This window comes from Juglans microcarpa x Juglans regia, chromosome 6D (assembly GCF_004785595.1).
Source record: "Juglans microcarpa x Juglans regia isolate MS1-56 chromosome 6D, Jm3101_v1.0, whole genome shotgun sequence".
Taxonomy (NCBI): domain Eukaryota; kingdom Viridiplantae; phylum Streptophyta; class Magnoliopsida; order Fagales; family Juglandaceae; genus Juglans; species Juglans microcarpa x Juglans regia.
The window spans coordinates 2,396,389-2,411,721 of record NC_054604.1 but is presented as its reverse complement, the minus strand read 5'-3'; the positions used below and the strand labels follow the sequence as shown (position 1 = coordinate 2,411,721).

Below are 15,333 nucleotides of genomic sequence, written 5' to 3'. Positions count from 1 at the left end.
GCATCTCAATTCGCATCTGAAAGCTTCACCCATTAGTGTGACTGTGTTGTTGGAAATGATCAGGAAATACAAAATTTGAAATTTGAAATTTGAAAAAAAAAATTAAAATTAAAATCTTTTTAATGAAGTGTAACTATTCTATGAGTGTTTATAAAATGAGTTATAAAATAGTTATATCTGTATTTATTCTTCCTGATCAATTAATTTTGGTGTACCTCATCGAGATGAGATATATATATATATATATATATATATAATCACTTAAAAAAAACGTTTGGATCAATGCCTTGCTCGTTTTTTACCTATTTCTCCTACTGATCAAGTTTTAGTATCTGTAATTGATCATCTACCCACACACACAATATATACACAATAAATGGCTTCTAGTCCTGTGCATGCATGCAAGTTGGTTATGTCCAGTTTGTGCAGATATTGTGGAATGTAACCTTCTGCAAATACCATTACATTCACATACAAGCTAAGGTTTTAGTTTCGATTTTCAATCGAGGTGCTTGCCTGAAAAGCACACACACTCAAAGAAGTTCCAGTCAGATTGGTGGGTGTTATATTTTTCTGCTCTCCCCAGACTGGATGCTAGATCAGTAGAACAAGCTGGTTCTTCTATCTCTTGACTTTCCACTACCTTCTTTCCTTCATGAATAATGGTGACCTCACAAAACTCTGGTGCATTCTTCTTTACAAATTCCCCTTTCGCCATTTTTTTCCCCAATCTCCTAAAAAGAATGATAAATTTAATTAACTAGTCAAATGCCAAAGTCATTGGTATATATGCAGTTCCTCCTAATTAAGTTCATGATCTAAAAGGTCCAGAGTCATATGCAGCAAGAGAACAGGCATCATACCTTGAGTAATGTGGCGATCGTTTGGTTCCCATGACAAGGTTGGTAATGTTAAGGATAGGAATAAGTTCAAGGATTGCTTTGGCTGTGACATTGCTCTCGAGAAGCATTGTTTCCACCGTGACCTGTCAGAGGCGAAAAAAGTGTTTTGATCATCCAAGCATTCTCTGGTGTGCTTGGTATGTGATTAACTCATGACATTTGAGCTTAGCTAGCTACATATAAAGTAACACAGTTCTGCACCTTGGCCTCATTACACAAGTGGATATATTTCTGCAACAGATTCCTCCTCCTGTTATGCTCTTCATTTATGTAAACCTTCACCTGTTCCGCGCTCAATTGGCTCCTTGATAATCTTCCAACTATCATTAAAAGGTTCAGAAGACAGTAATATTTGTTATAGTCAAGGAGTTGAGTCCAGTGGGGAATTTACAGCTAAACAAATTTCTTTTTATGTGTCTGCATTTCACTTCAGAAGACAGTCACAATGAGGGATCATGTGCACAGAACACTAAATTAAGAAAATCCTGCTCTAGACAATGAATGATGTAAACTTTGATTGGCTTGCATCTTTTGAGATCCATCCAAACGATTCTTAATATCATGAGAGCAGTCGATTATGAACACATTGCCAGACTTTCTAATTGGCCTACCTAGATTTGCCACACATACAGTTCAGTCTGTATCTTTTCTTTTATGTTGTTTTTCATCCTCAGCTTTATCATCTGTAATTATACTGACTGATGTGTAACATTTTAAGAGGCTTATCAATATTTAAATGGTTAACCTATGAATTCTTCTAAAACATTGTGTCATATCAGTGAGTCATGTGATTGGGAAGATAAAATTAAGGATGAATGAAAGTGCTCTTTGTGGACAGCATTTCTAAAAAGGGCACTTTTCAACTTTTGAAATCAAAATTCTTGGTAGCATTATCAGGATAAGTTTTGATCTTAGGAATAGTATTTTCAGCGTGCTCATGACTGATAATGTTAGACAGGAAAGCACAACATGCGTCAATATATCTATATATATGGAAGAAAATCTTGACGGATGCAGCTTGAATGTACGTGTAGATTATTTGCAGTTTGTTACACTGCTCTGAGCTCAATCCCAAACACAGAAAAAATTTATTAAACAAAAAAAAGGAAAAAGAAAGAGAGATAATAATACCAAACATTAATGGTGTTACCAGGAGTAGGTATGTAGGTAATAGCAGGAAAAACATGGACAAGAAAAACCCGAGCACCGGGGGAAACTGCATGATCAAGAGCCCATTTCAGCACATCCAGATCATCTTTTCCCACAGCAACATAAACATCATGCAGAATTCCTCCGTCTCGGTTACTACTGGCAATACTCTTGCTATCTTCTACTATTTCCACAATCTCAGGTGACATCATTCTGGAACTGCAATATTGTATTTCCATATCTTCTGCAGTATTTCCATGGTTTGGCGCTTCTTCCATGAATTCCTAGTGATCTCTCACTCTTAAGTGCCTGGCTTCCCTCTCACACATACACAAAGAACAAAAACTGGGGGTTAAGAGAGCGAAAATAACAAAGATTAGATGCTAGGTAGCTAGTGGATTGACAGTTCCTACAAGAAAAAGAGTCGTTGCTCTCAAAGCCACAAAAGAAAAAGAAAAGAGAGATTCTCTTTTGTCAAGTTTTGCAGGCCAAACGGATATGTCACACAGCACCCTTCGAGCTCTACCTTTTTTCCATTATCTTACGTCGATCCCTTTAATTAAGAGGGAAAAAAGAACATGAAAAAAGAAAACTTCTTGAGCTTTGTGCTTTCTTCTATCCTTTATTATCCTAGTTTTTTTAGTCCATTGTGATATTTGACCTTAGCCTACTTAGGCTTGTGAATGGAGCATCTTTTCGTCTGGTCCTCATATTTTATAGACGGGGACTTTGATGGCCCTTGACCCTATGGTTAGGCATTTGCACTTTGAATGTCATGATCCTAAAAAAAAAAGCACACACAACATGGGTCTTACAATGTGGTAGGAATTTATCACATTTTAACTGATGTACAAGTTTTCCCGACCCTTTGTCAGGATTTGGGGCCTTTTAATATCCAAAAGGCAATTTCTAAGGCCTTCTCCACTCATTTTATATATACTCATAATTAGCCTTCTGAAATTGTGCAGTTAATTTTGGTTAATTCTACCAACAGACAGAGAACATAAAATTTTGGCTTACATTTAGTTAAAAACAATTATTAAATATGTCCAGTTATGAAAATGAAGGGACACGATTCATTGAGATTAAACGAGTAAATCTAATCCGTTCACTTTCCAATGTGATATAACCAGTGAAAAATTAAATAATTGCATGTAAAGCCAAGTACTGATCTTCGAGTACAGATGGGTTTTGCCTTGCTAACATGGCAGCGATTTATTTTTGTTTTGCTAGGGTTTGGTCTTTGCACGTAGTATGGCTACCGCCTGGGTCCTTCAAGGTCTCCCAGCGCCACCAGGGAGGCAGTGGACTCTCGCAGACATGGTGGCACAAACTCCTCAACCTCTTCTTGAGGTGGAGATTCCGCTGCGACCGCTGAAAGTTTTTGAATGAGTTCCATATGTTACTTTCACGAAGGAGGAAGTCAATCGCTCTGCATATCCTTTCTGTTTTTCTCTGGTCATGAAGTTTACAAGACAGAGGCCATCGTTGGTCATTATAAGAGCCGTTATTCAAAGTTGATGGGGCCTGGAGGCACAGTCAGTGATTTCGGCAATGTTCAATCCTAGATCTGTATTTGTTAGGTTCTCCAATGAACCAGATTTCATTAGCCTTTTCGAGGGAGTCTTGCATCGAGTGTCGTACGTGTGTTTCAATAGAGTCCTGACTTCGATGAAAATCGTGAGACATCCATGGTGCTGGTATGGATAGTTTTGCCTAGTTTGCCACCGAATTATTATCATGAGCCTTTCCTGCGTAATATCACTCTACCTATTGGTCAGTTTATTCGCCAGGATAATAGTACAAAGTGTGGCGCCCTCGACCCCCACGTGTTATTTTTGTGGAGTTCGTGACACCGGGATGATGACCACACGGATCATGCACCCCAACGACCAGTGCTCAAAGTGTGTACAACATACAATAAATGTACAGTATAATATTCGCAGCGGAAAAAATAAAAGGGTCTTTCTTTATTAAGTACCAGAATTGTACAAAAAGCAGTAAAATAACTTTACAATAATTTTACAGTCTTCCGACAGATAATTTAAAGAAAACAAATAATATAAGGGAAACAAGTCTCAAAACACTGAACAACATAACAGCGACTTAAGCTTCTGGTGGAGTCGGTCCTTCAGGTTCATACTCGGGCTCTGTGTCAAACTCTACGGCACCATAAAACGGAACCGTAGGGTAAAACACCATTATGAGATTATGACATCTCAGCAAGTAATTAACCAAAACAACATCCAAGATATTTAAAACACATTTAAATAAACATGCGTTCCCATACGGACAGACTAACAACCCACATTCATTTTTTCCAAAATACCATTTTTATACTTACACCAAAATCTCATTTTTTTGGTCCCAATCATATTTACTATGAAATTACGCATGTACCACGGTCTCCCCTATGGACAGTCCGCACACCCTGCCTCTCTTTGTCACATCACAGGTAACATCTGTGCATGAGACTTCGTAACGAGCGATGCCCAGTTCCGCGCCTAGCGCGTACATGGCTAAGTATCCTCTAACCTCGCCAGCCAAAAGGTCACGGAATCGGTACGACAGCGTTACCGTCTCTTCCGTTCCCGTCGTCACCCTATGACAACTCAGGGAACGTCACGTCAGTCTGTTACGCTCCCGAGTGACCAGAGGAGCTCCACCAAGATAATGCTCCATCTCGGCTTGGGGTCGTGATACACACGCACCCACGCCATTAAATACAGTAGTCTCAATTCCAACATACAACGTGACATCACAGCACAATTTATTATAAACGATAAATATGCATTGCAACAGTTTATTGGAATAAATATTAAATATTTCATTTACAATAAAATAAACCTCTATTTACAATTATACAATTTCACAAATACATGCGTAATCCCGTCCTCCAATCCGGCCTAAGGCCCAAATCCAACAACTCCAATTTAACAAACCCAACACTCCAACGGCTCAAGGCCCAATTTCTAACAAAACCAACAGTTCAATAATTTACAAATGAACAACAGTTGAAATGTTAATTTAAATCACTTGATTTACGATGGAAAATTACGTACACACGATGATGGGTATTTCTGAAAGATCACTCAAGGGCGTTGCTCAAGGTGCCGGCTCAACGGCGGCAACAGTGAATTTTCAAGAATCAAACAGTGGCTTATCTAGTGGGTTTTCTCTCAAAAGAAATCGATCTACGAAATAAAACTTGAGAAACTCAACACACGGAAATTTCAAACAATTACCAAAACAAACCGATTGAGTTTTTTCACAATTTTAAGAACAATCAGAGCACGGCACAACTCCTCAAGCTCTCGGATTTAATACAAAAAGTTTACAGATCAACACACAAAATACCAAGAGGTGAAATGGCTTGAAAGAGAGAGAGAGGATGAGGATCTCCGAAAAATTAATCTGAGGAACCCGTGGACTATAAGTAGACCAACAATGGCAGTTTGAGGAGCTGTGTGTCGCATGGGTAGAGAAGATGAAAAATAACGGCAGCAAGCCGTCGAGGAGTGAGATGTCTTCGCGCGGACGTGTGGTGCGGCGGCAAAGACAGCACATTCGGAGCCCATGCCCAACGCCACCGAGATGCTTACAGAAGAATGAGGTGGTGGCGTGGGGAACGGCAGCTCGACAGCAAGCTTCGGAGTCACTACCAAAAGACACGGAGAGGAAGAGGCAAGGTGGAGGTGGCGGCTTGCGGCTGATTTGCGGAACGAAGTCCCGATTGGCGTCGGCAGCAGCTGCGTGGAAGAATAAGTTGTAGGAAGTAGAAATTTGGAGAAGAAATAAGAAGAAGGAAGAAGGAAGTCGTGCGGCGCATGAAGGAAACGATGGAGCCCTAATGCCATCCTCCAAAACGACGTCGTTTTTTATAAGTGAGGGATGAGTCTCATGGGCTACACGGGCTGGGCCGCGCTTCGCACACGGACTGGGCTAGACCACACGACTGGGCCACAAGTAAAACACACGGGCTGGGTGAAACCGGCTCACCAACTCACACACCCAAGGCCCAAAATGAAAAAAAACACACACACAGAGCCCAGCAAAATAATCACTACAATAAAATTACACAAAAATTTACTAACACATATATAAAAATAAAAATAAGGAAATTAAAATCCCAACATACCAAAAATAATTAACAATAAAATAATACACTTTAAAAATAATAAAATAACCCAATAATATAATTTAAATAAATAATTTAAAACCCATAACAATAGGGATCTCACACAAAGTGTGCAACGCAAATAGATGGTGCTCAAGTTTGCATTAGGATGGATGCTTCTAAGCCACCACTGAAGTCTTTTTGGATTGGTATGCCCCATTAGTCTTCGAGCAGGCTTCAGGAAGTGGTTTATGAAACCCTTCCTGCCTTTTGTATTTGTTGCTGCATGCAAGGTCATAACGTAATCACCTGTAAGTGGGAGGAAAAGAGAGGAGAGAAGCCTTAGGGAGAGAGAGGCAAGGCGCGAGAAGTTTGGATACACAAAGATTAAAAAAAATAGTAATAGATAATGGGGTGAACGATGGGGTGGAGACTAGTAATTAGAATGTTGTGAATCACAATCTAAAAGGTCCGCCTAAGGATAATGCTAGGATGGTGCAAGATACAGGGAAAATAAACAAAGTGAGGAAGACCAGATTGTGCAAGCAGTGGAAGAAGGTGTTCAAGGAAGGAGATTAAGTATAGAGGAGGAAATTAGTTGTGAGCTAGTGGTGGCTAAGTTGGGATTACAACTTGAGGAGGTGGGAATGGAATGAGTAGTAGAGGTGAGGACTAAGGAAGGTGCAGCCCAGGGGTTCGTGGGAACCTTTACGATAAGCAACTGGTCCAACCTTCTCCAGAATCTGAAAAGGGCCAACATATCTCGAACTAAGTTTCCATTTCTTACCAAAACGTTTAACACCTTTCATTAGAGAAACTTTGAGGTAAACTCAATCACCATCCTCAAATAATAAATCTCTTCTCCTTGTGTCCGAATAGCTCTTCTGACGACTTTGTGCAGCTGCCATCTTGTCTCTTATAATTTTAACCTGATTCTTCATCTCCTAAACAATATCTTGTCCAAGTAGATTCCCTTCGCCAACTTCATCCCAAAATAAGGGAGATCGGCACTTCCTCCCATAAAGAGCTTCATAAGGGGCCATTTGAATAGTCGCTTGAAAACTGTTATTATAAGCAAACTCTATAAGCAACAGATGACTTTCCCAACTTCCTTTAAAATATAAAACACAAGCTCGCAACATATCCTCAAGAGTCTGAATAGTGTGTTCTGATTGACCGTCGGTTTGAGGATGATAAGCACTACTGAATTTCAACTTGGTGCCCAAAACTGTTTGCAAACTCTTCCAGAAGTGAGACATGAATCGTGGGTCTCTATCTGACACTATACTCTTGGGTATTCCATGAAGACGCACAATTTCCTTGACATATATCCGAGTCAAAGTTTCCAAAGTATCAGTGTTAGAAATAGTTAAGAAATGGGCGCTCTTGGTCAACCGATCAATAATAACCCAGATTGAATTCTTCCCACTAGGCGTCCTTGGTAAACCAATTACAAAATCCATTGCGATGTCGTCCCATTTCCACTCAGGAATAGGGAGTGGTTGAAGATAGCCAGTGGGCCTCTGATGCTCAGCTTTAACCTGCCGACAAGTTGTACATTTCGTAATAAACAAAGCAATGTCTCTTTTCATTCCCTTCCACCAAAAACTTTTCTTCAAGTCTCGGTACATTTTTGTACTTCCAGGATGAACTGAATAAGGCGCTGCATGGGCCTCAGTCAAGATTCTTTCTTTAAATTCTGAATCTGTAGGAATCACCCTACGATTACGGAATAAAAGAATGTCATCTCTCCTTAGACTGAAATGCGCGGGTCCTTGTGACTTCTTGACTCTTTCTTTAATATCTAACAACTTAGAGTCATTTTCCTGCAGAGTCTTCAACTCCTCAAAATCAAGAACTCGGATATCATGAATTGAAGTCAACACCTCTTCCTGCTGTGAACTTGCAGCAAGAAGTCTCCTTATTCCAGAAAGGAGAGAGTCTCACCCTGATGACTCAGCCTCATCAACTGAATAAGACTTCTGACTTAGTGCATCTGCAACCAGGTTTGCTTTTCCTGGGTGATACTTAATCTCACACTGATAATCACTGATTAACTCTAACCATCTCCTCTGTCTCATGTTAAGATTTTTCTGCGAGAAAAGATGTTTAAGGCTCTTATGATCAGTGTAAATTTCACAAGTCTCACCATATAAATAGTACCGCCAAATTTTGAGAGCGAAAACCACAGCTGCTAACTCCAAGTCGTGCATGGGATAATTCTTCTCATGATCCTTTAGTTGGCAAGATGCATACGCCACAACTCTTCCCTCCTGCATAAGAACACATCTCAAACCAAATTTGAAAGCATCACTAAAAACCACAAACGGCTTAAGAGGTTCCGGAAGTGCCAAAACAGGTGTTGTAGTTAACCTCTTCTTCAGCTCCTGAAAACTCTTCTCGCATTTGTCGGACCAAACAAACTCCACATTTTTCCTGGTAAGAGTAGTGAGAGGTCCAGACAATCGAGCAAAGCCTTCCACAAACCTTCGATAATAACCATCAAGTCCCAAAAAACTTCAAATTTCGTGCACCGTTGAAGGACGTGGCCATGCCAATACAGCTTCGACCTTACTTGGATCAACTGCTACTCCATCCCAGGACATAACATGACCAAGAAATTTAATCTCCTCCAACCAAAATTCACACTTATTCAGATTTTTAAAGAGTTGATGATCCCTTAACTTACCCAAAACCAATCGAAGATGACTGGCGTGCTCTTCCGGTTCTCGAGAATAAACCAAAATATCATCAATAAAAACTATCACAAAGGAATCTAGATAGGGTTTGAATACTCTATTCATCATATCCATAAATGCTGCAGGGGCATTTGCTAATCCAAACGGCATCACTTTAAACTCATAATACCCATACCTAGACCTAAAAGCAGTCTTAGGTATATCCTGATCCTTTATCCTCAATTGATAGTATCCCGATTTTAAGTCAATTTTTGAGAAAGTAGTAGCACCCTGAAGTTGATCGAATAAATCATTAATCCGAGGTAGGGGGTACTTATTCTTAATGGTTACCTTATTGAGTTCTCGGTAATCTATACACATTCTAAGGGTACCATCATTCTTTTTAACAAACAACACTGGTGCTCCCCAAGGTGAAAAATTAGGCTGAATAAACCCCTTATCTACCAATTCCTGTAATTGACTCTTCAGCTCTTTTAACTTTGCTGGCGCCATTCGGTACGAGGCCTTATGAACTGGTGTCGCACCGGATTCTAGATCAATGGCGAACTCCAAATCACAAACAGGTGGCAAGCCGGGCAAATCATCCACAAATACATCAGAGAATTCCATCACAATCGGAATATCTGCTACAGATTTCTTTTCCGAAAGTGCAGACACCACATGAACCAAATAGGCATCTGCCCCATTAGTTAAGTCCCTGCTTGCTTGAATGGCAGATATAACTGTAGGTTTCGCCTTAATCTTACTTCCTGCAAACTCCAAATACTTTCCCCCAGGTAGTTGGAAACTAACAATCCTACTACGACAATTAATGCTGGCGAAATAATGATATAACCAATCCATTCCTAAAATAATGTCAAACTCAAGTAATTTAAACCTTATCAAATCTGCCTTAAGAGTCATTCCATTTATAACTAGAGGACAACCTAGGGTAACCTTCGAACACCACACAGTTTTCCCATTTGGTAACTTCACTACCAAAGACTGTGATAAAGGTTTAAAGACCAGGTTGCACATCCGTGCAAACGTGGCAGAAATGAACGGCTGAGATGCTCCCGAGTCAAACAAAGTGCAAGCATAATAATCATATAGTCTAACTCTACCTAAAAAGATTTAAAACTACCAATTAAGTCTAACAAAACAAAATACCCAGTAAAGTAACTTCAAATGATTGGATAGAAATCTATACCTGTGATGACTCCAGCATTTTGGGTTTCCTGAGCTTCATCATCTACCTCACCAGGTGTCACTGCGTAGACCCTAGCTTGAACAGTTGGTCTTGGGGTAGTCCTCCCACCACGGTAACCGCCTCGGTTCGCCTGCATCATGGTAGGGCAGCTACGAGCAAGATGTCCTGTTTGCTCGCATTTGAAACACTGAATCCCAGACATGTGGCACTCACCGACATGCGACCTATTGCATTTGCCATATACTGGCACTCGACCCCCCATTCGTACTCCGGTGGCCATCTGCGGTCGGGCCCCAGTCCTGGAAATAAACTTAGGTGCAGACCCCGAACTACTTCCTTCCCCGAAAACTCTTCTCTTTTGCCCAATTGGAGCAGCAACAGGATCAATAAACTCCCGCTCTGCAATCGAAGCAACCTCTACTAATTGCTGAAAAGTCAGAATTTGCAAACAAGCAACCTGTCTACGGATCTCTCGCCGTAGACCCTCCTGAAATCGCTCGATCCGCATCTCCTCCGTAGCAATCAAATGTGTAGAAAACTTCCCGAGTTCTATAAACTTCCGGGCATACTGCTCAACCGTCATCTCCCCTTGTACTAAATTGTTAAACTCTCATGCCTTTTGTTTCCTCATAGTGTTCGGGAAAAAACGATCATTGAATTCCTTTTTAAACCGTGGCCAAGATACCGCTGCAATAGATCCTAACTCCATTTCCAGAAGCTCCTACTTGGTTCCCCACCAAGCAGTCGCGTCATCTTGCAACAGGTAACTTGCGTATAACACCTTCTGAGTTTCAGTACACCCACAGATCTTAAATATCTTTTCGAGATCACTAATCCACCTTCTAGCACGAAGTGGATCCTCTTGTCCAGAAAAAGCAGGGGTCCTATGAGCTAAAAAGCGTTCGTACGGACAACCGTTCTGTTGCTCCCTTTGCGGCAGAAAATTATGTTGAAGAAATTCTGTCATACGGGTTAAAGCTCTAGCCACGGCGAGATTCCCATCAGAACGAGACAAGTCAATCTCAGGTTTCGGATGTGGTATTCCTAATCGGTCCATCTTATTGAATAAAAAAAAAATGTGCCCTTTCAAAATTCAATATTTTTAAATTATAATAAAATTTTCTGGTACTGTACCTAGGTATTTATACTATTTTACCCAGAGCCAGACCGCTCTGATACCACCTGTGGTGCCCTCGACCCCCACGTGTTATTTTTGTGGAGTTCGTGACATCGGGATGATGATCACATGGATCACGCACCCCAACGACCAGTGCTCAAAGTGTGTACAACATACAATAAATGTACAGTATAATATTCGCAACGGAGAAATTAAAAGGGTATTTCTTTATTAAGTACCATAATTGCACAAAAAACAGTAAAATAACTTTACAAGAATTTTACAGTCTTCCGACAGATAATTTAAATAAAACAAATAACATAAGGGAAACAAGTCCCAAAACGCTGAACAACATAACAACGACTTAAGCTTCTGGCGGAGTCGGTCCTTCAGGTTCATACTCGGGCTCTGCGTCAAACTCTACGGCACCATAAAACGAAACCGTAGGGTAAAACACCATTATGAGATTATGACATCTCAGCAAGTAATTAACCAAAACAACATCCAAGAGAGTTAAAACACATTTAAATAAACACGCGTTCCCATACAGACAGACTAACAACCCACATTCATTTTTCCGAAAATACCATTTTTATACTTATACTAAAATTCCATTTTTTTGGTCCCAATCATATTTATTATGAAATTACGCATGCACCACGGTCTCCCCTATGGACCGTCCGCACACCCTGGCCCTCTTCGTCACATCACGGGTAACGTCCGTGCATGAGACTTCGTAACGAGCGATGCCCAGTTCCGCCCTCGGGCGTACATGGCCAAGCATTCTCTAACCTCGCCAGTCAAAAGGTCACAGAATCGGTACGAGAGCGTTACCGTCTCGTCCGTTCCCATCGTCGCCCTGCGACAACTCAGGGGATGTCACGTCAGTCTGTTACGCTCCCGAGTGACCAAAGGAGCTCCACCGAGATAATGCCCCATCTCGGCTTGGGGTCGTGATACACACGCACCCACGCCATTAAATACAGTAGTCTCAATTCCAACATACAACGTGACATCACAGCACAATTTATTATAAACGATAAATATGCATTGCAACAGTTTATTGGAATAAATATTAAATATTTCATTTACAATAAAATAAACCTCCATTTACAATTATACAGTTTCACAAATACACGCGTAATCCCGTCCTCCAATCCGGCACAAGGCCCAAATCCAACAACTCCAATTTAACAAACCCAACACTCCAACGGCTCAAGGCTCAATTTTCAACAAAACCAACAGTTCAATAATTTACAAATGAACAACAGTTGAAATGTCAATTTAAATCACTTGATTTACGATGGAAAATTACATGCACACGATGATGGGTATTTCTGAAAGATCACTCAAGGGCGTTGCTCAAGGTGGCGGCTCAACAGCGGCAACAGTGAATTTTCAAGAATCAAACAGTGGCTTATCTAGTGGGTTTTCTCTCAAAAGAAATCGATCTACGAAATAAAACTTGAGAAACTCAACACACGGAAATTCCAAACAATTACCAAAACAAACCGATTGAGTTTTTTCACAATTTTAAGAACAATCAGAGCACGTCACAACTCCTCAAGCTCTCGGATTTAACACAAAATTTTTACAGATCAACACAGAAAAAACAAAGAGGTGAAATGGCTTGAAAGAGAGAAAGAGGATGAGGATCTCCGAAAAATTAATCTGACGAACCCGTGGACTATAAGTAGACCAACAATGGCGGTTTAAGGAGCTGTGTGTCGCACGGGTAGAGAAGATGAAAAATAACAGCATCAAGCCGTGGAGGAGTGAGATGTCTTCGCACGGACGTGTGGTGCGGCGGCAAAGACCACACATTCGGAGCCCATGCCCAACGCCACCGAAATGCTTACGGAAGAATGAGGTGGTGGCGTGGGGAACGGCAGCTCGACAGCAAGCTTCGGAGTCACTACAAAAAGACACGGAAAGGAAGAGGCAAGGTGGAGGTGGCGGCTTGCGGCTGATTTGCGGAACGAAGTCCCGATTGGCGTCGGCAGTAGCTGTGTGGAAGAATAAGTTGCAGGAAGAAGAAATTTGCAGAAGAAAGGAGAAGAAATAAGAAGAAGGAAGAAGGAAGTCGTGCGGCGCATGAAGGTAACGATGGAGCCCTAATGCCATCCTCCAAAACGACGCCGTTTTTTATAAGTGAGGGCTGAGTCTCACGGGCTGGGCCGCGCTTCGCACACGGACTGAGCTAGACCACACGACTGGGCCACAAGTAAAACACACGGGCTGGGTGAAACCAGCTCACCAACTCACACACCCACGGCCCATAATGAAAAAACACACACACACAGAGCCCAGCAAAATAATCACTACAATAAAATTACACAAAAATTTACTAACACATATATAAAAATAAAAATAAGGAAATTAAAATCCCAACATACCAAAAATAATTAACAATAAAATAATACACTTTAAAAATAATAAAATAACCCAATAATATAATTTAAATAAATAATTTAAAACCCATAAAAATAGGGATCTCACACAAAGTGTGCAACGCAAATAGATGGTGCTCAAGTTTGCATTAGGATGGATGCTTCTAAGCCACCGCTGAAGTCTTTTTGGATTGGTATGCCCCATCAGTCTTCGAGCAGGCTTCAAGAAGTGGTTTATGAAACCCTTCCTGGCTTTTGTATTCGTTGCTACATGCAAGGTCATAACGTAATCACCTGTAAATAGGAGGAAAAAAGGGAAGAGAAGCCTTAGGGAGAGAGAGGCAAGGCGCGAGAAGTTTGGATACACAAAGATTAAAAAAAATAGTAATAGATAATGGAGTGAATGATGGGGCGGAGACTAGTAATTAGAATGTTGTGAATCACAATCTAAAGGGTCCGCCTAACGATACTGCTAGGATGGTGCAAGATACAGGGAAAATAAACAAAGTGAGGAAGACCAGATTGTGCAAGCAGTGGAAGAAGGTGTTCAAGGAGGGAGATTAAGTATAGAGAAGGAAATTAGTTGTGAGCTAGTGGTGGCTAAGTTGGGATTACAACTTGAGGAGGTGGGAATGGAAGGAGTAGTAGAGGTGAGGACTAAGGAGGGTGCAGCCCAGGGGTTCGTGGGAACCTTTGGGGTAAGTCAAGATGGGGTTGTAGTTGTGGGGAGTCCTCTAGTTCAAGAAGACTTTGACACGACTAGTGGTGTTCAGGAAGAATGTGAGATTGTTGTTGTGAAGGAAGTTGAAATGGAAGAAGAAGATACTAGAGATAAAACTTTGAAGATTCACTCAGATTTTGAGGCGGAGGAGGGGTTGGAGAACTCTGGAAAATGTAATGCACATTCTTCAGACTCCGAAAACATAGTTGTCAATAAAGGAGGTATGAAGGTAAGGAGCTCCACCTAGGCTAAAAGAAAGCCTGATAAGCTCAATTTATGATGAATCTCATTTTATTTTGGAATCTTACGGTGTTGGAGCCTCTAAGCGGATATTAAAAAAGTTGGTAAGGAAATATATGTCGGAGATCATTGTTGTGCCGGAGCCGTTTTTGTCTGCGAGTCATTTGTGTGGTTTACAACAAAGATTGAATATGGCAAGTTGTTTGTCTAATGAAGAGTTTGGAGGAAAGTTATGGATCAATTTCGATGGTGGAGGCCACTAATCAATTTATTACTATAACCATGACAGCCCATAATAAATGTATTTGCATCTCTTTTGTTTACACAAAGTGTATGCAGATTGAACGTAGGGAGCTTTGGAATTCTTTGTGTCTGGTGTAGTTGATTCAATGCCTTGGGTCGTTGTGGGTAATTTTAACTTCATAAGGAAGGAATCTAAGAGAAGAAGAGGACGTCCACGACATTTCTCAGCAATGGAAGAATTTAATAGTTTTATTGATGTAGCTGGATTGTTTGATTTACGGTTTGAGGGAATCAGTTTTCGTGGTGTAATGGCCAAGAGGGGAGGGTGAAGCGTTGGGCCCAATTAGATTGTTCTTTGATTAGTGCAGATTTTATCACGATTTTCCCAGAGGCTTATATGCATTATTTACCACGCACAACATCAGTTTATGCACCAATCTTGATCATATTGGAACCTGAGTCCTTGTCGTATGGTTTCCCGGCTTTTAAATTTCATCAAATGTAGGTTACACATGAGTCTTTTTTGGATTGTGTGCTAAGGCTTGGGAGGATGGGATAGATGATCA

The 15,333-nt window shown here is 40.8% G+C and overlaps 1 protein-coding gene across 2 annotated transcripts; it reads right to left on the bottom strand.

The window, feature by feature from the left end:
• Positions 1–438: 438 nt before the first annotated feature.
• Positions 439–2,618, bottom strand: LOC121268800 (U-box domain-containing protein 54-like). Of its 2 annotated transcripts, XM_041173063.1 has the most exons (5): positions 2,465–2,618; positions 2,053–2,371; positions 1,104–1,222; positions 864–985; positions 439–734 (listed from the first exon to the last, which is right to left on the bottom strand). In XM_041173063.1, exons 2-5 carry the CDS (start codon positions 2,327–2,329, stop codon positions 500–502), a joined length of 753 nt encoding a protein of 250 aa, XP_041028997.1. In that variant the 5' UTR covers positions 2,330–2,371; positions 2,465–2,618; the 3' UTR covers positions 439–499. The 2 variants fall into 2 exon arrangements, with proteins under 2 accessions (XP_041028997.1, XP_041028996.1); XM_041173062.1 differs by lacking the exon at positions 2,465–2,618 and having other exon boundaries at positions 2,053–2,449.
• Positions 2,619–15,333: the final 12,715 nt, after the last annotated feature.